Below are 25,400 nucleotides of genomic sequence, written 5' to 3' on the forward strand. Positions count from 1 at the left end.
TAATGAAGGAATGCACAGAAGAGTGGAATTAAAAAGTAGCTCTAGTTTAGAGTAAAAGATTCAAATAAAGGCTCCCTGAAATAACAAGTTTAAAAAATAGGGAATAAAGATTATATACTGCCTCTTGGGGATCAAGATTACACTGGAATTTCTTCAAGCTGCTCTTTTGCCTAACTGCTATTCATAATCAGATTTGCAACGAAGAAAGAAAATTACCATTTGTTTTCCAACATGAACATTTTAGAATTCCCCTGTTTGGAAGGCTAGGAAGAGCAGTATTAAAACCATGAAAGTGTAAGAAATATGAAGTTGCCTTAGTTTGACTTCTTTCTATATACACATCAGTTGTTTTCGCCAAGCTTTGTTCTGGGAGTCTGTGTGAGAGTAAGAAAGAGAGTCCAGCTTTACAATATGCAAAACAAAACAGAGCTTTGTCCTTCTCTCCAGAGCTTACTGCCTCATTCAGGATCCATCATTTGCAGTGAGTGAATGAAGGGAAAGTTTTGTAGAGCAATTCCTTGGTCAAACATCGTCATCACATCAAAGTTTCATATGTAGCCTCTATCCTTAAGTTCTGCTTTTTGAGTTCTGTTCACTCTTAGTTTTATTAAGGGGAGGAGTTCGTTGTTCTTGGGCGAGTTTTTTTCCTAATGGAAAAATCCACTGTGCAATTACAGAGTACTACATCATTTAGGAGTTGTTTGCAATATGTTGTTGCACAGCACAGACTTTGACCAGCTACATTAATGGATTGATTGGTACTGTACTAATTATTTCTTCTTTAATTTGTATTCAATAACTGGATTAAATCAATGAGAATTTGAGGACATTGGGGCCCCTCTCTCTTCCCCAGAAATTTCTTTGGCAATAGTGGCACTATCTTGACATGATTTAAGTCAATACAAGAAGTTAGTGCCATTTGCACAGTGTGTAGAACCAAAGAGGCGAGCAGTTTTCCTCAGTCAGTGTTGGAATTACACCATCAGATCCAATCAGCTAGACTTGCAGAGTTGCATACGGACAGATCACATGGATCTGTCATGAATATTGTCTTCTGTCTGCTAAATAGGTTTCTATCAACATAAAACATTATTTGAATACCCAGTGAGACCTGACCTAGTTAGTGGTCCTGACTTCTTCACAACTACCTGTCGTACTTCCAAGTCTGTTGAGCATTTTGCCCTCTGTGTGCCTTAACTCTACAGCCAGTGGTCAGGACAGGAATATACACCAGACAGCTATTCTTTGTGATAAAGCAAATATTTAAATGTCACTGATAACAGAAGAACCTCTCTTCTGTAGGGGAAAAAAGGGAATTTTATTTAATTTAAAAGGCCACAGGACTGTTTTTATGACTACTGCTTGCTGTGAGCAGTTAAGCAAATCCATTTTGGACAGAAAAGCAAGCTAACATTTAGACTTAACAACTGAAACATCTTCTGGGGAAACATATTGTAGTTTATATTTCATTCTATGAGAAACAATAGAAAAACTGCTGTTCTGCTATGACACAGAGATAACCACACAGTCATAACACAAAATGCAAATTAAATGTGAATGGAAAAGAGATTTGTTAATTACAGATAATTCCTTTTTTCCACATTTGTGCAAAAATAGATACATCGTGTTTAGTCTGTCGTTATTGTATTGTGCATTCACGCTTTTTGTCCATCTGAAAATGTTACTGTTTTATAATTATCTCAAGATATCTAAAATGAGCTGAAAATGTATATGCCAACATATATATAAAATGGACATCTATCTTCAGTGTTATTTCAAAAACTTACTGAGAATAATAGCAGAACAACTTAGGAGGTTTTAAGGTAGAAAGAGAAGAAGGAGATGGCCAGGAAAAATAGGAAACAAGTTTCATCACTAGGAGATCCTGATACAGAAGGATGCAGGGTGTTAAAATTGTAGCTGAGAGTCAATTAGCTATCCTGCATATGATTTTTAAGGAGTCCTTAAAATGAAAAAATTCATTTTCTACAGACTTACGTTAACTTTCCATGTCCCCAGTGCTGTTTCTGAGTTTGTTGTCCGTAGTTCTGCCATATTACTCAGGATTTAGTATGACAGCTGCTGGCATTCACATCTGTTCCCAGACTGTGGAGAACCAGATGCCTTTCCTATACGGCTCGGTGGCAGTAGGATAGAACGACCCTTCCCAAAACAAATGGACTTATAACAGTGACAGTTATAGAACTGGATTTTTGTGACTAAAGCAATGACTAAATATACCTGTAATCAAAAGGAATCTATTTTACTTTTTCAATAAAGAAAAATATAATATTTCTTTTTTATTGCAATGCCAAATTAACATTATTCTGCTATTTGTAAAGCTCAATTACTGCCAGGAATGAGGAAAACAACTTAATTAATAATGCCGTTTATATGGAATTTTTATTACAATACCCAGCATAGGTGTTGTAATTAACAGGCATGAGGGAGAATAGTTTACTTACCATTAATCACCTTTACTTTCATTATGTGTTTATAGAAACTGTTTTTCTCTTTGACCTGCATTTAGTTTTGAGTATTATAATGCTTTTGTCACTGAGAGCTTTGTCAAGAACTTCTATTTCTCTACATTCTCTCCCCATTTCTGTCAGCTTCCCTAGGTTGTGCTGGGACCTTAGGCTATCACTGGAGCTTCACTGAGGTGTGTGGGTTGGAAATAAGTCCTCTGTCTGCAGATACATTGCAGATTTTTAGTTTGCCAGCTTTCTGCTCTCACCCCATTTCTCATTCCATCTGATAAGTGGCATTGAGGTAAACTAAAACATTTATATATCTGATACTAAAAAAAAAAAATAATAATGATAAATACTTTGCCTTTCCTCTTGGTCTGTTGTCAGAATCTGAAGAAAGTGCTCTGAGATTTTACAGTTTACCAAATCCACATATCACAGTGTTCTCATTCAGCATGTGCCTGTATCTGTATCTGGAGCTGTGAAAGCAGCCAGTGTCTCCAACACTATAGAAAGTACCTCACTCCTTGCAAACTCATAGACAACTTCTTATCTAAACAATCCATGGGGCTTTTAGGGAAGTTTCTGTGTGTCTCTAGCACATTTGGAGACAGAAGCAGTGTTCCCTGTCATCCTTTCTTTTCCCAAATTAAAGATTTCCCGTATCAGTTCAGTCTTGGTAGGAGTTGTAAGTGGCTACCTCTCCAAGTAAGAAGTGGTGGATTAGGTACAAAGTGATGTCTTGCTTCTCTCCAGAATGAACGTTTCCAGGTCTTGCTCAACTCAGTTGTCATGGGCAGCCAGAAGCTGGCGGCCTGTCATGGCAACGCCATGTGTAGGGCTCTGCCTGCTCAGCATGTGTGACTGTGCTCTGTTTGTCCAAATCTGTTTCCCTGTTGTTTTACACGTCAGTGCCACATGTTGCACTTCTGTCAGAGAAGGTATGTGATCTAACTACAAGGCAGGACAAAAGGATGCGTTGTCTCTTCAGTTGGGCCTTCAGCGTGTGCTCATATACATGGTGAATGCAGTACAGAACAATTATCTTTCAGGTAGAAACCACCTCCTGACATTTCTAAAGGATTTTAGCATCCTGAATGGACCTTAGGGAAGTCCTCAAAGACTGAAGTACCAATGTCCTAATTCCATTTTGGTACTCCGTAATCTTTAAACAGAGAACTAGAAAAGCTGGATAGTTGATAGTTGTAGGCCACACCTTACTAACATCGGTTCAGGCAACCCCTCTCAGTCATTTCTGGTATGTGCTTTGTAAATGGCAGTATTCAGATACACAGCTGCCCCTTCACACTGTTTTTATGCTTTAACATAAAGTTTACTATTACAGCTAGTGCTTCTGTGACTTTATGCATTCCAGAGATTTTTGGCTTTTTTGATGAATTTTCAGATTTTCAAATAAATTGACTATGACTTTTAGATATCTTTATGAGTTTCATAAAATGTTTACAGCATTGCTGATGAGGTGTTTGTGCCTCCTCAGTGTGGAAATATTTTATAAACAGTAATCTACTTAATTTCTTACATTTACCACATTCTTTCAGTCAAAACAGGGAGACAGAGAATGACTAGTCAGAAAATAAAGTTGTTCTACTTCACCACCTTACTGTGCTGAAAATGTTTTTAACATCTTTCACTGAAATAGGACAAAATCCCAACATATTGAACATCTCTTGCAAGAATATCATTGTGGAAAATACCTTTGGCTGATGTTTTTTAAGCAAAAGTCTTGTTATTGTGTTTTAGTCTAAGTGCAAAATGTAATATAATATTTACTATTTCAAGAGTGCATGGTATTTGTCTTTGATTGGTGTAGTGTCACATGCTATTATTGTTAGTGGCACTGAGAGTGAAATGTTCATTGAGATAGATAACCCTCACAGAGGATGTAGGAACATATAATTGGCAGTGAGGAGGTGGAAAGAGACTTGGCAAGATTTCAAGGGATTATAAAAGTAAATCCATCAAGGACCATACCCACCTCTGCTCTGAAGAAGTCTTGTATTCTAATTAAGTTTTATCACAAGATTTTTGGCAATAGTCTTGTCAGCCTTCCACTGCTGCCCAGTGGACCAAATTGAAACTTGATAATCCTGGCAATATAACAGGTATAATAATAAACTGCAAGATGACATGAAGTCATTGTTCTACACTGTGTGATTCTGCCATCACACTGTGATGCAATATGATGGTTTTTCAAAACCTGGATGGTGTTTTTGGGAATCCTGAAATCTCTTGCAGCGTGGTGGGCCCTGCCACACTCTTCCTATAATCTTCTCCCAGGTCTCCAAGTAGTAGCAATTTTTCAGTGTAATGAGAAATGAAGTTAAATTAAACTAGATACTTTTTCTTTTTATAAATAGCAAGCTTAGAGCAATTTACAGATGTAATTCCTATTATATCAATGTAGGTAATGGTGTAGAATAGTTTAGTATTATGTAAGCATCTGTAATACTTCAAATATATGCTTGTTTAAGAGATTTTGCAAAGCAAAGATTAAATTACTCAGACAGTTAAGTTGTTGTGGACACAGGATTGCAGTCTTCTCTTCTTTGCTGATTGTTTTGATTAATTTCTAACTGGCTGTTAACTGTCTGTGAAGAAAGAAGCCAGCCCTTAGAGATGTATTAAAACTGGCAGCTTTGTGTATAAATTGCATCTTTCATAAATCACATCTCTTCTGTAAAGAGCCATCTTTTCTTGAATCTTTTCTATGAAGAGTACTGCTTGATCTCTTTTTTGAATGCTTAAAAAAATTCATGCTGTTAAAAATGTCAGATTTAGATGAGATTTTGGTTAACCTCTCCATCCATAAGCACTTTAGAATAAAAAGGTCAAGTACATATGTCCAAACTTGCTGTGAGCAATATCATTTGATGTTACATTTATGACTGAGATTGCAAGAACACATGGATTTATATAGGTGTAATTAGCCTGCTGCAGTGATAAATTATACATGAAAGTTAGGTGTCCTCTGAAGTAGAAAGGAATCTTTAAATATGAGATCTTTCATTTTCACATTTATGCCATTTCAGACAACTTAATTCATTCACCAAAAGAAAACCCAAAAAACTGTCTCTTAGGAATCATCACCTATAACAGCATTTGTTTTTATAGTCCAGGAAAAACAAATGTGCTACAACTGTTTAGATGATGTGGACATTTGCATTTGAGATGCTTATTTTTCCTCAATAATAAAACCAATCAAACAAACCCAGAGTGGTTTTGCCAATATTTGATGAAACAGGATCAAATAAAAGCATCTCTTTTAGCAACTTCGTAGAATATGGGGGATTGGATATTATAAGTTATTATTAGCCGTTTTGAAAGTTAGAAACACTTAAGTAAAGAAACACATAGGTGTCCTGTGGTTTTTTTATTGAAAAATACTTCTAAGTTACCATTACTATAGTACAGGAAGAGTAGTATTTTTGTTTCAGTAATATTTATTAAAACTGTAAAACAACAGTCAGCTGCTTAGAGTTAACACCCTTTGCTAACCACTGGTTTACATGAGTTTCACAAGGTGTAACACAGTAACTGGGTATGAAAAATTCATCTTCACTTGTGAAACCTCCAAACTCATCTGTAGTTTCATCCTTGAAATGCCAAGTTTCACACCAGTTTTTGTTGTGGCATTTTTGCTAGACAGTGGGTCCCCATTTAACTGGATCCAAATCTTTTCACACTGCCAAGGAATGGTTCTTTATGTTTTCAACTTATTTGCTGACATTTTGGTCTCCAGAAGCTCCTTTTCTATCTCTCTCCTGTTAGTAATCTCAAAGTAGAGGTTATGATATTGAGGTATCCATGTGCTTGAAAAGGAGATATACAGTCCTGCTTGTTATTTCGATTCAGCTGGAGCCCAAAGTAGAGGGTAATTTTAAAACACATCCTTATTACTGGTCCAGTATCTCTTCACACAGCAAATGGAGTAATTGGTTTGCTCCAACAATTTTATAACTGACTGCTAGTTTAAAGCTAGGACTGCCTGTTCTTAATGTCACCTGTAAGATCTTATAGTTCAATATCTTGTCTAATTTCATTTAAGGGGGGGGGAAAACAACTATGTGAAACTGTAATCCTAATTTTTTCCCCCAAGGTTTACAAAACTCTTAAAAAATAGTAAGTGGCTTACAAACTGGCTTGCAAGCAACAAATCACTTGCCTTACAAACAGTTAACAGTAGGGTTTTTGTAAGTTCCTTTCATAAGTCATACATGATAAATTATTTTTTCAGTTTGCTTTTTATTAGTAGTTGTGGAGAACAGCCCATCTTCTCCCCCCACATATTTTTCATGTACCTACAGTTCATTTCTGCTTACAGCAGTAGTTTCATACAAGTGACATCTCACTTCATTGAGGCCTCTGGAGGAGCCTGGTGTGTTATTCCAATGCATTAATGACTGTATAATAAAGGATACTCCATCTGGTAGCCAGTTCCTCCTCTGTGTCTTTGGTCCAGACACGCTGCTACTTAGGCAGTCATGATTCCTGGTGATGTAGTGAGGAACTATGTCCCTATGAGGAACTGAGCTAAAACAGAGGGTGATGGCAATGAAAGCTGTCACGGAGTGGACTTAAACTATGTTTTTTTGAACCAAGGATTTCCACAAGATTGTTTGCTTATGCGGATGGTTAATGACTTACAAGTTTATATTAGAAGTGTTGAGACAAGGTAGAGTTGTTTAAAAGGCCGCTTTGATGGTGAACATAGCATGTCCATTCTGTTTTTAAATATGGATTTAAGTGGAAATTCTGTGGTTTTGCAAGTTAATCTGCATCTAGTGTTTGGTTTAAGCATCTTCATAATTGCACAGCTCACGTAGGTGAGTGGTAATTATAGTGGGTATATCTAAATCACTGTGAAGAAGTTTTGTAAAGGGTTTATAGGTTATTTTATTTAGGCCTCCATCATGTGCCTTTGATCTACAAGTGGGTGCTTTAATCGTGATATCATGAAGCCTAACAAACAGCAAAGGATTAGAAAACCTATATATTGACGTGCATGTTCAATCAACTTGTATATGATCTCAGCAGGACATTCAAAACAAAAGCTAATTTATGGAAAAATATGTAGTTCTAATCACAGTTTAGCTCCATGGGGTTCCAAATAACACACTACAATCTCTACACGCAGATACTTTCATCTTAAATTCCAGATTTGGTGACATTCCAAAGTTCTTATCAAACCTTATTACCATCTTTTATTAAAGCTTATTACATTTCTTCTTATTGCATGTTTGCTGTAATGTTCTGTCATTCTTAATATGGAATAAAGAAAGCTTTGATCTTTTTTAGCCAGTCATGAGATGGAAATTTGCAACACAAGTATTTTATTATATACTATAAAATCCCAGCTCGGTGTGTCCTTTGAACATCACATTAATTGCCCTATGTTTCTTTTTCCTTTGGTTCTTAAATCTTTTTTTCATCAGACTGCACTTCTTTATGCCATCAACATGCAAATAGGTTATGCATGATCATATAGAGACATTCCATTATTATTAAATCCCTCAAGAGATTTGTGCACTTTTGTTGGGCTTGGGTTTTGAGGTTGGTTTCTTTGGTAATAAGTCAGGCTTTCGAACTATAGAAATGGTTGGACCAGTTTATTGATCCTCCTGCCTAAGAAAGAGGTTGCCAGTGAATTTTGAGACTTTACATCAGCATTGCTTTTCTGAACAGTTCTGTTTTATGAGAGATGAGTTCTAAAGGATGTTGCCCTGAGCAAGACTCGGGTTGTGAGCTGTTGAAAAAAACTAAAATAGAGAAGTGCAAACATGAGTGTCAACTGTTTTCCAAAAAGTGAGTTTAAGGGAGGAGAGGGAAGGAGTTAAAGATTGAGAAGGGAGTAAAATGCCTGAAGGAATGCAGAGAAGTAACTATAATTCATTCTTAACTCAGTCTTGAAAAGCATGCATCAGGGGAATTTTTTTTCTCCATTGCAACAGTTGACAACAAAATCATTGATTATGACTTTATTAGATAGAAACCCAAAATTTATGGGAAGTTTTTCATACTTCTGTATGAACTGAAAACAACCTTTGTCTCAAAGGAGTCAGCAATCTAATATGCACTTCCCCATCATTTCTGCATTTTTCACCATCTTGTTAGCTGTGAACAACACTGTGTGGGGAAAAAAAAAAAAAAAAAAACAACTATGTTGAGGACAAAGGCCCAGGATAATACTAAAGGCTATTTAGGTAATACTAAATACTCTTACATAATGGGGAATGTTGGATCCTCATCAGAATAAATGGACAAATCTGAAATAAGACATAACAGATACATCTTATTTAAATAAGAGCCTACTGAATAATGATTTTTTTTCTATTTTAAGAAGTCTGGATTCTCCCTTAAGCTTTGAATGTGCCTCACATAATGCTCTTGACAGAATTAGACCATTGTTATAAAAAAGTCCCTAGCTTGACAACTAAAATGAGACATCTAGCCATGCAAGTTTTCAGAGGAAGAAATGTTCCATTTTTGAGTGGATGTAGTAAAAGTAATTATACTTAGACTGCCACACATCTGTCCTAACAGTTCAAATGCATCAATCAATACTTTAAAATGGTGTATAATCATCTTTGATTCATAGTCAAAGAAAGTAAGTTTTTTCATAGTAGATGGCAGGTATATCTTTGTTGCTGTGGTTTTTTTCTAGACAGTCTTTTTGTGATGTGTTTTGCAAATTCTTTGTTAAAAGATTCCAAGTAAAAATGAGGAATAGAGTATAAAGGTTGGATTTTTTTTGCAGGTGAAACAGTAAAATCAATGGACCCATTCAACAGTTCAGAATAAGAGGAAAGAGGCCACACTTTTTCAGTTGCCATATTGATATTGATGGGTATCACTTAAGTTTTTTCATATAATACTATACTGAAATGTTTTACATTCAGAATATAGGTTCAGAAACTTTTATGTGATGCTTCTGGTGGCTAACGTTTTGAAGATACTCAAAAGCATGTACTTTTAAATTCTTTTAAATTTAGAAATTCTTGTTGATTTGAGAAAAACTGTAATAAATAAAGAACTCGTCTCTATAACTTTTAATTCACTTTATTTAAAATTTTAATTAACAATTTTAATTCACTGTTTGATCTGCAGCAACATCCAAGACATCCTATTATCTTACAAAAAAGCAAATTAATGCAAATCACTGGTGGTTGATTTGCACATCTGGTCCACTCCAGGTCCTTCAGAGTAAAATAGGTTTAGATTCTAATTATAGCTGCAAGAAAAATATATGGGAGATAATTTTGAAAACCACTTCAATGTTCAAATATTTCATTTGAAAATGTATTGCCAACGGGGAGATGAACTAGAAGATAATCCTTCAACAAGATTGAGCAATAATTGCAATTTGCTTAGTTTAAATTATAATCTTTTTGCATTGCTTTAAATATAAATTATATTCACTTATGTGCAAGTGTGCATATATATAATTCTATTAATTTTAGGGAAGCAATTCTGTAAATCATAGTTTGAAATCACCAGCACCCAGCAGTAGCGGTCCTGGAAGATGAGTTCAATAACTTAGCAAGAAGCTCATCTTCAAGCATAGTTTCATGAATAATAAGACTTGATTACCATACCTTGTGAAACGCATGGGAAAAAGGAAGGAGGGTTGCGAGTATCATGCAGATCCTCTTGCCGGCTTTCCCCACAGTGTCAAGTTCTTTTTTGTTTATAGAACATACATCACAGGCTTTATCTCTAGAGGTTTTGGGGAGATGCTTGCTACTTAGAGGCAGACAGTGTTTTTTTCTTTCCACTGTCTGGTGTTAATTTTTCATCTGTTATTATTCTAAGAAGAGCTGGAGGAACATCAGAAGTCCATTTCCCAATTCAGGCAATTGTTTCTGCTTTTTTCTGCTTAAAAAGTTGTTAAATTACTGGCACTTCTGACCGGTACTTCAGAGACTGCAGACTCAAACTTCGGTTACCTCTCAGTTACTACAGGGCTACTTATATCCATAAAGCCTCTGATTATATGTGTACAGTTTTGCTTCTTCATCCTTAGCACCTGCATCTTTAATGCTTTCACTTGCACAGCTCATAAGGTGTTTGCTACATCCTTTGTTTTTCTTATTAGACTATTTGTCACTTGCAGTACTTTAAAAAAATGTGATCAATCCTGGTGAGTTAGAGATGCCCTTGAATTTTGACCAGAATAGTTAAACTATTTATTCTGGTTTTTTATTGTTTATTGCTACTCTCTTCTACAAAGACAGAAAATATTTTTTCTCTCTGATAGCAATCATAAATCTCAGCATTGTATGTATACTCATATCTGTGTCCAAACTTGGTTTCCCATTCAGGGCTACATCCTCGATACTGGTAGATGCTGACAACTGTATAATTTCTTTATCAACAACCTGTTCATATCCTCTTACCATTAAAGTGTATGAGGAGAAAAAAAAATCCAGACAAGCTCAGTTTTTGCTAAAAGGAGAAACAGCTATGTCAGTTTGCTTTTTGTTACAAATCTTCTTTGTGCCTCTCATAACTTGGGCAGAAGAGGACTCTGAGCCAGTGAGCAGGGCAGCGAAGAGGAAGCGCTCTGCAGTCAAATGCAGCAGGTAGAACCTCTCACAGTTCTAGTTCTGCCACATAGTTTCTTAATTATCTGTCTGTCTTGCCACCTGCTAATAAAGGGAGTGATTTCTTTTTGGTTTGCTGAAGAAAGTCTCCAGGAGGATTTTGAAGTGACAATATAGTGTGTTTGCTCAAGCACACATTCCTTGTAAAGAGAATGCATGAAGCACAGCTGATACTAGCTTGAGAAGGGAGCAGGCAAGACAAATGGGCTGGCAACATTTCCAGAATGAAAGGGCCTGATAGCAGCAACTTCTTTCCAAAGTAGATTATTGTAAAATGCTTTACACTGTGTAAGTTAGTAATAATTTTTTTCAAATGTTTGCAGTGAAATGTATTCTCACTTGCTATTTTAATTATTGAGTGGAGATTAAGGCCTTGAACAATGATTACAAACCAAAATAACTAGAGCGCAATTACAGCGGGCAAGGTAAAATCAGCCAAGCTTAAAAAGCAGTTTAAGGTGGTCCAGAAACCCTTCAGTGAACTGTGTGGTCATGGTAAGATTACCTAATAGCTTGTAACAAATTATAGCATTTTTGCCTTAACATCAATGCTGCTGTAGGTATAAATGCAATCCTTTAATCTAAACTTTTGCATCCCAGTCCATTTGGCATGTTTTGCTTTGCAGAAATAGGAGGAGGCAAATGCTTAACTACTAGTTTGATTACTGTTCACAAGTTTGAGATGTGTTCTGGAGAATTCAGCCATACCCACCCACGCTACTCAGACACTGGTGCTGTGTTCATGCAGCACAGATGCTAGAGGACTTTTTACTCTCAGTTCCCTCTTCTTCCCACTGTGATAGAGAGAATGGGGTCCTCACCATTTAAACTATCATCACATTCTAAAGGCTGTCCGTATTGCTGATAATTTGGCCAGTAACAGTTCAAATGCCACCTTAAACAATCCTTTCAGTCCCAAGGTAAACTCCAGTGAGTGAAGATCATCTGTTGGTAGCTAGTGATTACTCTGACAAATACAGATGGGGAATGAAATAGCAGAATGGGCAGAATGTATCATCAACTATTTTATAGAATCATAGAATGGTTTGGGTTGGAAGGAACTTTAATCTTGTTCCAACCCCCCCTGCCATGGGCAGGGATGCCTCCCACTAGACCAGGTTGCTCAAAGCCCCATCCAAGCTGGTCTTGAACAACTTCCAAGGGTTGGGGGAGGGTGTCATCCACAGCTTCCCTCAGCAACCTGTTCCAGGAATTTCTCTGCTTAAAAAGTCATCCTGTTCCACAATGGGAGCAATCTTCCCAGTCTTAATACAGATAAAAGGAGGCTTTTGTTAGAGTTTATGGGCACATTCGGAATTGCATCCCTTCATTTCTCCTATCCCCTGAAGGTTCATATATGCCTGTAGCTTTGGGTTATTTGAATTAAGTTGTTGTGGTCACAGACCACAACCATCACAAGCATCATGCCTTGTGGTTAGTCATCTGGTCTTCTCAGAAAAGTTGTTGATGCCATCAAATATAGGACAGTATTGAAAGTTGTACCAGTGTGAGTACCCACATAGATTTGGCAGACTCAGAACTAGTTACTCTAGGAAGGGTCTCTTGTCTTCATTGTCATATAACACCAAATAAATGCCCAAATGTATTCCAATAAACCAAACCTGACAGGCAACATCCAATCAAAAAATCAAGAAACTTCTTTACTTTAGATTTGGAACTAAAATAGGAGCTGAGAATAGATAAATATGTTTCACTTTTATGTTTTTCCTGTAATTTTGCTTCATGTATCAAATTCTTTATAGAAAGAAGTAAACTTACAATTTCTGTGAACAAAATAGAAACAGAGAAGGGGATTGAATTCTTATATCCCCATCTCAAAAGTGGAAGAAATATTTCATCTGAGGAAATCCAACAAACATACACACCATTGCACTCTGCCTGCATCTTTGCCCCTGTGGAAATTGAGAACTAGTTCATAACATTTAACTTGGAGGTCTTGGACCCCCCGCTGTGTGTGCTCTCAGTGTGCAGTTACTGGTACCAGGTGCTGCTTCTCAAACTCATGGGGCATCAAGGATTTTTAACAGGTGCTTAGCTGTCCTTATAAGACTGATAGGGGCTTACTGAGAAGAGACCAATAGTAATCAACAAAATAGTGCCTGAATTTGTCTGAATCAGTCGATTTCCCCATGTTAAAGTTCCGTCTTTGAAAAATGTGCCTTGTATTTTCATCCTGGATGAAGAGGCCTGATTCTTTTGTGCTGTTCTCATATGTTTGTAGTGTCCATAGTGCTGTCTCAGAGAGATTAAAAAGTTTAATTATATAGTGTATTAATACACACTGTAAGTTTTGGGTTGTCATTGGAGTTGTCAAACAACATTTTTTGTCTGCTTCAAGAGTACTCCAATATTCATTTTGTGTGAAACAGCTGCATGTATCCATCTGTTAATTTTTCTTAAACATTGTTTATTGAAGTTGGCACTAGTTCAGCATCAAATTGAGAGAGCAATAGTATTTTTGAGGGATACAACTATTAGTTGCCATCTTTGACACTGACCAACAGCAGGACTCACATCAGTACAAACACAAAGAAAAGGCAATTGTCACTTACTCTGTAGAAACTGTGGTTCTTTGAGATGTGATCAATATAAATCACTGAGTCCGTGACTTTGAAGGCTTCAAATTTCTGCTGTTTTGAATTATGAGAGAATGGCTAGAAGGTCATGTCAGAGCTTCCCTTTCTGATCTCCCAGAGGGGCATAAAGAGGCACAGGGCATGTATGTAGCTCCAGCAAAGCTGTTAATGATATTCTAAGCTCACGTGTTTGGAAGGGATGCACTTGTAGAGATACAAAATGAATGTCACTTTCCTTATTGTCTCCTGAAGAATATTAGGAGTGATAAGAAGCCAGCAAAGTTAGGAGAGGTGAAATAGACTTCCAGACTGAAGACAAGAAATGCACTCACTTTGAATCATGAAATATTCAGCTATATGCAGACTTTCATTGCTGCCAGTGAAGTGAACTAGTACAACAGATAGTAGAGTTTGACCCTACGGATTTTGGTGAAATATATTAAAACAGATACAATCATCATATGATTAATACATAAATAAGAATTTCATCTAAGATAAGGCCAAAATAATAATGGCTAATTCTAGTGATGTGCCAAAAATGATGGTGATCAGATTTATGGTTTAACAAGAGATGAGAGGGGAAAAAAGAAATAAGACTTTAGGGTCAAGGAACATTCTACATTATCAAGCTTTGACAAGCAATTTAAGGGCTGAGAGAGACGAGTACTAGTAGAGTCAGAGACTTGGAACAAAGAGAATATGTCATCTATAGTGAGGATTTCAGTCTTTGAAACATTCAGTAATAGGGTTTTGGTTGCATTCTCGGCTTTTGTTGTTGTTGTTGAGTGCAAGGAGGAGGGATTAAGGCGAAGACCTAGCAGAGAGGGTGTTAATTCTACTGTGTTTGCTCTCTGCCTGACAAAAATTCCACTGATCCCTGTTCCTTGTAAGTAAGGGTTGCTGTGGTCAATACAGAGAGGTTGAAAGATCAGAGATTAAACCAAAAGAGATGAAGAATTGATTGTCATTTAGATAGGACGAATTAATAAGTTAGTAACATTGACTATAGCAGTGGTCTCTTTCAAAGGCAGAAGGAGCAGAAGCAATATGAAACTGTGAATTATGTTCCTTGTATTCTGCACTAATAGATAAAATACATGATTACACTTTTTTTTCCCAGTGTATTTTTATTCCCCAGTAGTAATGCAAGAATGTTTTAGCTTTGAAAATAACTGCTGTCACAGAATCAGCAAAGCCACGTTATATCAGAAACAAATTAGAGCAATTACAATAAAATTAATGTTGGTGGTATCACAGAACCAATGAAAGAGAAGGAAATACACCACAGGTAGGAAGAAATCACATATGTTACATGTATCACAATATAGTGTTAAGGGGTTTTTTTTCTATATTTTTACTCTAAAAGTTTAGAGGATATGTTCATTCATTGTTCTTTAGTGATACCAAGGTTCCTTAAGTAGTTCCCCTGAACATACGAAAGTCTGACTCTGTCTTTCGTAATTAGCTTAGCTAAAGTTTTTAACATAGTATCACCTTTCCAATAAAAGTGATTGAGGGGAATCAAGTAGTTCAGAAACGTAACTTAAGCATTATTATTATCAGAGCAAAGTGCCCCAGTGTCTCCAGCTCTGCTAATGGTCTTTACCTCATTCTGTAGACTTGTGTGGAGAATGGCACATAACTGGAGGTTGCACAGGGTGATGATGACAAGAAGAAAAGGACTGTTCTTGTCTTAGTTTAGCCCTTCAGCACCCACAGCACCCTCCATCCTCTCCTCTTCTGTTGTTTCTTTTCCCTTTCTGGCTAACCAGATTAGATCCATCTGCTGGTGGAAATTATTTATTTTAGTAGGTCGTTTAGGGGCTCATTTAAATGATTTGTCTCTTCAGATGGATCAAAAATGAATAAAGAGAAAAGGACATAATTACTGCCTATCCTTTTGAACATTGATTTGGGACCTGTAAAAGACTCTAAATGAGACTGGTGAGCTTTCTGCCATCTGCATTCACCGAAAGCACTGTATCATTAAAGGACAGTGGTAGTAATTGCTTAGTGCCATTGCTAAGTTGAACTATTAGTCTGTGAATGCTTGTTCCTGTAATTTAATTTTTTAATCTCTGAGTCGCTATTCCACTGAGAAGTGTGGGAAGCCATTATTTGTGCGATTTGTCGTTGTGGTTAAAAGCATCAAATAACCTGTATCCTTTACCACCAGCAATGCATCTGTTTGGCCTCAACTGGCAGTTGCAGCAAACTGAAAATGATACATTTGAGAATGGAAAAGTGAATTCTGATACTGTACCAACACATCCTGTAACAGTACCTGCTGGAGAGAATGGTAAGTGAAACAGCCACCAATTTACTTTTCTCAGAGCATTTTCTTTCTTAGTGTCTTATTTACATAGCAATAATTTTACCCTTTTCCTCCAAAACTCTGTGTATTTCATGGAAGAACAGAGCATTTGTAAGTAATAGTAATTTTAAATAGGTATATATACAATAAACAGATAATAATTTTTCCTACCTAGCATATGAAGAGAGTGATGTATCCTGGGCGATGATGTTGATCTTACTTGGAAAGCTGGTTGTCAAACAAAATTCCTCATGGGAATTCACATGTAATATTTTATGAGGGCAGAAGAGCTCTTATCACATCCGGAGAAGCAGAACCTCTGCTTACTCTAAAATCTTTGATAATATAATGATTGTTGTGGCATCCTCAGAGGTAGCAGGATGGTGCTTAGGCTGGCTAGGACCATCCTACCTGAAGGACTGGGGTGGCTGTGGTCTTGTGCTGCAGAATGTCCATAACAAAGCCAGGCAGCCAAAGATGAGAGGACATATGGGGAATGTGACTATCAAGATTCAATCTTCAGGAGTCCCAAAGACCTCAGGATAGTTTTCAGACAAAAGCTGTGTCTGTGACAGGTAGGACATAACCTGTTTTTCTGAAGAGAAAGGTTAGCGCCAGAAAAGACACTTCAGGGAGAATTTCATATTTTTTAAGCTTCTCTTTTAGCTGTGTTTAGAAGGCAGCTCATGTCAAGGAGCTTCCTACCACATGCTGACCCCACTATGGAATGGCTTGTGTTTTTCTCTACAGATGATAATGTTTTATTTTTAATTTTTCTCTGGAATTTAATAGGTCATGTATAATATGTTCATTTGTTTGCCCAAAGTCTCTAGCATATAATATTCAGTCTGAATCATCCACCCAATATATAAAGTAAAAAAACCCCAAAGCTTTATTCATTTTGTTGTAGGAGTTTTTAAAATACAAACCACATAAAGGGATTATTTTTATCGACCTTTTTCCATGTTGCCCTTTAAGATTCTCAAAACATTTAAGAGCCTGTGCACTTTTGGCTAACAGAGACTTTAAAATCAATAGGTTTGAATGGAAAACTTGATTTAAATGGTTGATGAATGCGGTGTTTTCTTCATTACACAAAAATCCATTTTCCCTTTCACAAAGTAGAGCTGTGACCTCCTTATAGCTAAGGAGGAGGAAGCCTTTACCAACAGTTGACATCGTGAAAATTTTTCAAGTCATCACAGCTGCAACTTATAGAAAAGATACAGCTCAGTTCATTCTTTTTGTCACCTTTCTAAGCATATGAAACTTCTCCAGTAAGACTTTTTCTTTTTTCATTTCCTTTACGCTACTGCCTTTTTCTTGCAGTTAGATATTCATTATCTCTCTCTGTGTTCTTAGCTGGTTTTGAATGAATAACAAAAAAGCTACTGTATGGTTAATGAATACTGATGCTGCAGTGACAGCTTATCCCACTGTCTTCTGCCCTCAGCAGCCAAAATACTTTCTTGTCTAAAATATATAGGTTTTGTAAATATTGTATAAAAATAAATTCTTCTTTTTCCCATGATAATTTTCTTTTTTTTTTTTTTACAAGTTAGAAAAAGAAAAGGAAATAATAAGTATATCAAATTCCATTTTTCCTTCCCTATGTCCCTAAATACTGTACAAGAGGACAGGGTTAATTCTATCCACTCTTAAATGGTAAGTGGGCATTTGTCAGCATGCATCAATACTGAACAGACAGACAGACAAGAGAATACTCATTTTAAACCACAAAAGGAAAGTTAAGCAGAAGGGAAAGTGTGATGACCAGATGCAAAATTTAAGGAGGGGAGCCCTTTGCTATCATAGTAGTTACCGAAAACTGTAAGGAAGAATCAGTGAAGCCTTGTTTTGGATACTTTTGAGAGCTGAACAACTTTCAGTACTGCCTCTTTTCAGCCCCTTGGTAATATCCGTGATACTCTCATTTAGATGGGAGAAATTCCCAGTATTCTATGGGCCAAGCATTTTCCTTGACTTTCTTGTCTAAACATTGGATAATCCTGGGCCTGCTTTGGTCAGAAAATTATAGCCCACTGTGTCCTACATCCCAGGTATTCGTTTGCCATTCAGAAGTACAGGTACTTTGTGTGATGAATTAGCAAAGCTTAAGCTTGATAATGCATCCTTATGACCTCTGAAGAAAATTCAGCTGTGGTTTACCTAGAAACAGCTATCATAAATTGGCAGTAAAAGCATGTTAAATCATTAAATGCAGATCATTTAAGTGAAACCTGAATCTCTGAATAAGACTTTCCCAAAAGGTTTTTGTTTGTTTATTTTGTGGAATTTTTTTTTTTTCTTCTCCCAGTGCTTCTCTATATCTGAACAGCAAACTGCTGGCAACATACCACCTGCTTATCTAGAGAGGCATGATTCAAGTCTGCATAAGGTGGCATAAAAATATGTGTTTCTATGGGTGTGGTTAATTTATAGATGATTTCAGTTGAGGTTATCCTAAGTAATTTGTAAGCCATGCTTAATTACACACTTACTTGTGGTGCATCAGTGCTTTACCTGTTTTTGTAACTAGACACTAAAAAGGAAGGTTAAAAAACAGCTTGTATGACCATTTTGTTCTAGCAATTGGTCACATCTCGCATGTTGCTGGCTTCATTTTATGTCATATAAAATCAGGGTGCAATTAAGGAATACATTATAATAATATCTGCTTAATAGAAGATTTTTTAGAAGTGCAAAAGAAGAAAAAAAGTTAATGGGAAAGGGGGCATTTATTTTGCCTCACTTCAATGTACTTTTTCAGATTATACTTATTAAAATGGTTTATACTTCTCTAAGTCATGTGTACTGAGCTATTTTGTTTACAGTTTCTTATATTATTAAAAGGTAAAATAATTTACAAAATGTCTTAATTATATGCTATGTGGGTTTTTTTCTTAAAAGGTACATCTTTAAGGAGGATTTTTATTTCATTTATTGAAACTGTTGTTGCAGAAGGATTTATAGCAGATGTCTCACAGAGAAAAGATCTGAATACAAGGTTATTCAGTGGAATGGCAGAAGATACTATTGATTCCCTGTCGTACTTGTATTCTAATTAGTACTGCCTTTCAAGGATGGAAAGTTATATTGTGTCACACTATATAGCAATTATTGTTAACCATTTTTTTTTAGTTGTGCATTTATTTTTACTCTGTGTTGTAGTTACTCAGTTATTCACAGTATATCTTGTGTTTTAATCTGTAGAATGCTTGCAGATAAGGAGAGGGAGTTTGGCTTCAGTTAGTTATTTTTCTTGGATAATAATTAAATACTGTTTTTTGCTTTACATGTTTGTTTAACTCAGGCTTGTGTCCACCCTAAACTCAGACTGTTGAAATACAGTTTACAAATACTAAATATAACAATATTTTACCTATTCATTAACTATAATGCATTGGATTATCGGTATCACAAATGCACCATATAATGACTGTATGTATTAGATAGTGTGTGATACAGAAAAGTGATGAATTTATTAAGTTAAATAACTGTATTGAGCAATATAAATACAAGTAATGGTATCAATATTATTTCCTGATAAATATTTATGTGTGTTTGGATTACCGTCTTTTGAGGAAGGTCTGTGACAAAAGTAATTTTAGGGGGAGAAAAGTATAGTGAAAGAATATTCAGGAGGTTAGGTATTTTTAAATTTTCTTCCTTATTTGAATTGTTATGTCACTGTGGAATTGTGTGAATTAAAGTGTCATTCACACAGTATAAGAACTGTTACTGTATAGAAAGTCAAAATGGAATTATGACACTACTAAGATTTTTCTTGTGCCCATTGAGATACAACAGGGCCTAAAGAATAATTAATACCCTATTCTTAGGAGGGCAAACAGCTAGTGACAATTCTGAGAGAAGTGGTGTGGCATTCAAGGGGCCTGTGGCTACAGGGTTTTTTGAAGAAAATGGGAGTCTGCTAAGCATAAGTGTTGAAGCCCAGTAATATGCATTCCTGTCAACTTGGTCAAACTATTTGCTAAAGTGCACCTGCTCAAGCCATCTAGTTCATCTCTTCAGTAGTAAGAAATAGTTATTTTTTATTTCAAATGTAGAAGTAGAGGAAGCTGCAGATCAATACTGCAAACAATTGTTTATTGTTTAGTGATTACTAGTCATCAGTGGGTGAATTTATATGATGCAACATGCTTAAATTTGAAGCAAGTGGTAAAAAAAAAAGTTTAAATTATGTGAAACAGTGAATACAGATCTGTCTTCTAGAATAACGTATGAACATTGTGAAAGGTTGAGTCCAAAGTTAGAGAAGCATCAGACTCATCCCAAAAAGTGTTAAAACAAAAAAGGCTTCTCTGAGGTCAGGTATTTCACAGCCTCTTCTCAGCAGAACACTGATCAATATGATGATTCTGTAAGTGAGACATTTTCAGTGACTGCAACACCATTGTGGCACAACTCTGATGATGATACAAGCCCCCACTTAAGGCCTCTCAGTAGTGCTTCTGTACCTGTTTAATTCAGCAGCAGTATCTGTTCATCTTGGATGCACAGAAAGTGGCAAGGATCAATCTGTGACCTCACCTGGCATTTCAGATTTTAATCTAGTTTTTTGAAGTCTAAATGTTTGCAAAAAGGTTGTGTCAGTTTGTTCCATCAAATGATGAATAATATGGAATTTGAACATAAAAGACAGGGCAGCAACAGAGCATTGTCTGTTGTACTCTTGTACTCAACAAGCCAGCATCACATTAACATGCCTATCACATTCAGAGGGGTTTAGTTCGATCTTTTTAATAGACTAGCTGCTGAAAAAAAATAAAATTGGTAAAACACAGCAGACTGTAAGGTTGTAACTACAGTTCCATTTTCATTATATTACTTCACACAAGGCACACTCTGATGTGCCAGTTGCTTGAATGTGGCATTATTTGCTTATTCCAGAGTTGACGTGTTGGTGAGCAAGTTCTTACACACATCTTTGTATCTTAGTCTTGATTTGTCATTTCTTATTCTATTTAATCAAAGCTTTGACCCTGGCACCAACTTCCAAGACTGCCTATGTCCAGCTGCACAACACAGAATTAGTGCCTGAACATCAAAACTGAGTCTTTGGCTTCAAACAAGCTCGATGCAAACTCATATAACCATCCCACGTTTTAAAGTTGGATGGTGACAGTTCGTGCAAACTGTTTCTTTGATGCATCAGTCTTAGTAGTTCTGTTTCCTATACATCTGACAGATAGAAGACACTACCACAGTACCACAACTAAACCACAGTTTTATTGCTAATTAGCTTTGTGAAAGTTTGTAATCTTTGCCAGTTGTAGCATGTGCCTGTACAATGCAACCAAGGGCAATGTGAAGACCCTAGAGCTATCACCAGCCTGTGCTGTCCACAGCATCTAGCCCAGTGCCTTGCAGGGCCATCAGCTTGGGCTGGAACAGTTTTACCCCTTTTCATTTCTTGGACGGTGCTTCACTGGATGTCACACAGTCTTGCAGGTTGGATGATGCTGTTCTGTACTCAAACTGCAGTGTTGATTCAATCTCTGTTGCCTGAACTTGCCCACTTGAAGCCAACATTTGTTGGGGGTATCTGAAGTTTACAACTCTTGCTTTCTTCTTTTTTAATGCCACAACCAGTAGTCCATTTTTTCAGTGTTGTTATTTGACATCGTCTGTCATGTTTTGCATGCTAGCAAGTTATTTCCTTCTACTGGGCATTTCCAGGACATCATCACTGGCCTCCTAAAGCTCATATTTGCAAAAAATGCTTTCTAGAGGAAAATCATTAATGCCCTTAAGTGCTGTGTTCTTATTGCTAGTAATTGGCCTGAAGGGTAAATACATATTCATTATATAGAAAACAGTGAAAGTGCCAGACGTTAACATGTTGTTATACTTTATATTCAGAAGACAGTGTGGACAAGGAGGTGATAACAAGCTTGGGGCTTGAGACTAGGGAGTGCAGAGGCATTATGGAGAGTGAAGACATAAGGACAAGGCACAGTAGAGGAGGAAACATTGCCTTTCCTTTTGGAGAATGCAAAAGAACAAAAATAGGAAAACAGCTGTACACATTGCTGGTATTGCATAAATGCTCTGGTATTTAATGTAGAAAAGACTGTATAGTAGTTCTCTTGTGTGCTTAAGTGTATGTATCTCTTATTCTTAAAATCCGTGTTCTGCCTTTCCTTTACCTTAATTTTTTTAGTGTGAGACTCTGTGCTGTAAAACTCCTGTTAAGAAAACTTGGGGAAAAAATATTAGTTTAATGTAGATCCAAAACAGCTTCTATAATGCTAGTACTTAGAGAAGTTACAGTATTTTAACTTGGTAGGTATTTGAGATGTCTGTCTTTTTATTTCCAAATCAGTGAATTTCCTGGGATCTTAGATTCAGAGCAATTGTGAGGTAAAATTTTATCTGAGGTGGTTCTGAATATATGATGGTTTAGATGAAGGATGATTGAAAGCATGAAATGAATACTAATTTTTTTTATCTCCTATTATTATAACTTGTCAGGGAAATTAGGGGGATTTGCACAAGAGAACAACACCATAGATTCTGGAGAACTTGATATAGGCCGAAGAGCGATACAAGAAGTTCCCCCTGGGATTTTTTGGAGATCACAACTCTTTATTGATCAGCCACAATTCCTAAAATTCAATATATCCCTTCAAAAAGATGCATTGATTGGAGTATATGGCCGAAAAGGCTTACCGCCTTCACATACTCAGGTAAGAGTCTTCATTGGACATTTAGTGTCTTGAAACTTGGTTCTTACGTGTTCCAGAGGATTTATTCTGCTCCACCCCTCAGAAGATTTCTAAAAATACTTTTCTTGCCTATGGTCATGCCTTTGCCTACAAAGAAATGCATTTTATCCAGAGTTATAGAAAAAATAATATATAAAAGAATGAATAATTTTCTGGATTGGCAGGAGAAAGGGAGAATCATGGTCTGAGATGGTATTTCAGAATCAGTTGTATTCAGACTTAATTTTTAAGGTTTAAGACTTTCCAAGTTTAGATTTCCTTCTGCTCAATATTTGCCCAAGTGCTGGCTATGAACCATTTTTCCATCTGAAAAAGGAGTTCAGCTCATGCTCTTCTACCCCATTTAGAGAATTCTGCAATGTCTTACTGATTTATTTATTTTTAAGTGTATGGATTTGCTCTGGACACAACTCAAAGTACAGCAACCTAATAGTAGAATGGAAGTGAAGCTTGACTGATTGTGCCTGCTATGTGGTTGCAACAGCAAATCCGTAACTGCAAAATTCAAACATTTAAATTTAATCTCAATTTATTTTTCATGTTTATTTACATGCTACTTCATTATTAAATTTATGTTGTTTTTTCTTTAGGCACAACTTTTAAAAGACCTAGAACATATAAATATTGCTAATTACTGCTATTTAGCAGTCATAAACCACACAGGAAGAACTAGGGTCAGTGAAGAAGTTTCATACAGCTAAATACATGGTTCCCCATAGAACTCTCATAGAAAACCTGGCTGCTCATGACCTGGATGAGCACACGATCTGTTGGATCAAGCACTGGTTGGACAGTCAGGCCCAGAGAGTGGTGGTCAATGGAGTTAAATCCAGCTGGGGCCAGTCACAAGTGGTGTTCCTCAGGGCTCAGTGTTGGGACTGTTTCTGTTTAACATCTTCATTGACGATCTTGATAAGGACATAGAGTGTATCATCAGTAAGTTTGCAGATGACACCAAGCTAGGTGGGAGTGTTGATCTGCATGAGGATAGGGAGGCTCTATGGAGAGACTTGGATAGATTGGATTGTTGGGCTAATGACAATGGTCTGGGCTTCAGCAAGGCCAAGTGTTGGGTCCTGCTCTTGGGCCACAACAACCCCAGGCAACGCTACAGGCTTGGGGAAGTGTGGCTGGAAAATGTTTGGCAGAAAAGGGCCTGGGGATTCTGATTGACAAGTGGCTGAATGTGAGCCACCAGTGTGCCCAGGTGGCCAAGAAAGCCAATGGCATCCTGGCCTGTATTAGAAACAGTGTGACCAGCAGAGGCAGAGAGGTGATTGTCCCCCTGTACTCAGCACTGGTGAGGCCACACCTGGAGTGTTGTGTCCAGTTTGGGGCACCTCAATTCAAGAGAGATATCGAGGTGCTGGAGCAAGTACAGAGGAGGGCAACGAAGCTGGTGAAGGGCCTGGAGAATAAATCTTACGAAGAATGCTTGAAGGAGCTGGGAATGTTTAGTTTGAGAAAGAGGAGGCTGAGGGGAGACCTCATCAGTCTCTACTACTACCTGAAAGGTCATTGTAGAGAGGCTGGTGCTGGTCTCTTCTCACAGGGAATTAGCAACAGAACAAGAGGGAATGGCTTCAAGCTGCAACAGGAGAGGTTTAGACTGGACACTAGGAAAAACTTTTTCACAGAAAGAGTGGTCAGACACTGGAATAGGCTGCCCAGGGAGGCGATTGAGTCACCATCCCTGGATGTGTTTAAGGGTCATTTGGATGTGGTGTTGGTGGATATGGTTTAGGGGAGAACTTCGTAGAGTAGGGATGATGGTTGGACTCAGTGATTCCAAGGGTCTTTTCCAACCTGAATAGTTCTATAATTCTATGAAAATCACAGAATATTGCATTAGTTTTATTTTTTAGTTGAGTTTTCATAAAACTACAAACAATTTACTGAATGCAGAAAATGCACTTATGTTTATTTAAAAATTTGATCTTCATAAAAATGATTAAATGGATTTTCTTCAGGCCTTCTCATGTGAACACCCACCCTTAGGCTGACAACAAACATTAGAAATTCTAGCTCAACGAAAATGGATTCAGAAAGTTATCAGCCACTGGAAATAGGGGTTGGAATACAAATACCATCTGAATGTTAACAATAATAACAGGAGTTAGGGGAATACATGTGTCACGATCCGTGACCTATTATATCTCCTTATTGGAGTGTATTAACTTATCAGGATTTGCTGAGAGATCCACACGGGTATCGCCTCACACAGAGGATACAGGAACTTATGTCCTGACTTTTTCGAGTGAATAACTCGCTCAGTGCTTACTAATATTTCTAACAACAGCAAGGTTTATTGTGGGGAAAACAAAGCAATTTGGGGCAGGAGGTTCAAAAGGAGTGATTATAACACATTAAACATATATGGGTACACCTTAGTTACACACCTTATTTACTTATTTAAGTGAGGGAAAGAGGGGGAGGGATATGCCCGACACCGTTCCCGTATAGGGTCGCGATTTGTGTGCAGGTAAGACAAGATTACTTTCCCCTATAAGCTGGGGTAGCCGGATTTATCTCACCACGCGGTGGCGCAGGTAGGATGAGCTGGGTAGCAAAGAGGCTGCGGGCACTCCAAGCGCAGGTCGCCCCCCCCCGTAGCTGCGGCACAGCTGTTTGCAGACCCTGGAAAC

The 25,400-nt window shown here is 37.1% G+C and overlaps 1 protein-coding gene across 2 annotated transcripts in view; it reads left to right on the plus strand.

Annotated features, from left to right (window-relative positions):
* The window catches only part of TENM3 (teneurin transmembrane protein 3), a 320,216-nt gene that overhangs the window by 204,821 nt on the left and 89,995 nt on the right, over nt 1-25,400 (plus strand). For both annotated transcript variants that reach the window (XM_009995957.1, XM_009995958.1), the window contains exons 5-6: nt 15,866-15,988; nt 22,502-22,716. In XM_009995957.1, the coding sequence (XP_009994259.1) occupies nt 15,866-15,988; nt 22,502-22,716 (338 nt within the window). The remainder of the gene's footprint in view (nt 1-15,865; nt 15,989-22,501; nt 22,717-25,400) is intronic.

Source organism: Chaetura pelagica, unplaced genomic scaffold (genome assembly GCF_000747805.2).
Source record: "Chaetura pelagica isolate M959 unplaced genomic scaffold, ChaPel_1.0 scaffold142, whole genome shotgun sequence".
NCBI lineage: Eukaryota > Metazoa > Chordata > Aves > Apodiformes > Apodidae > Chaetura > Chaetura pelagica.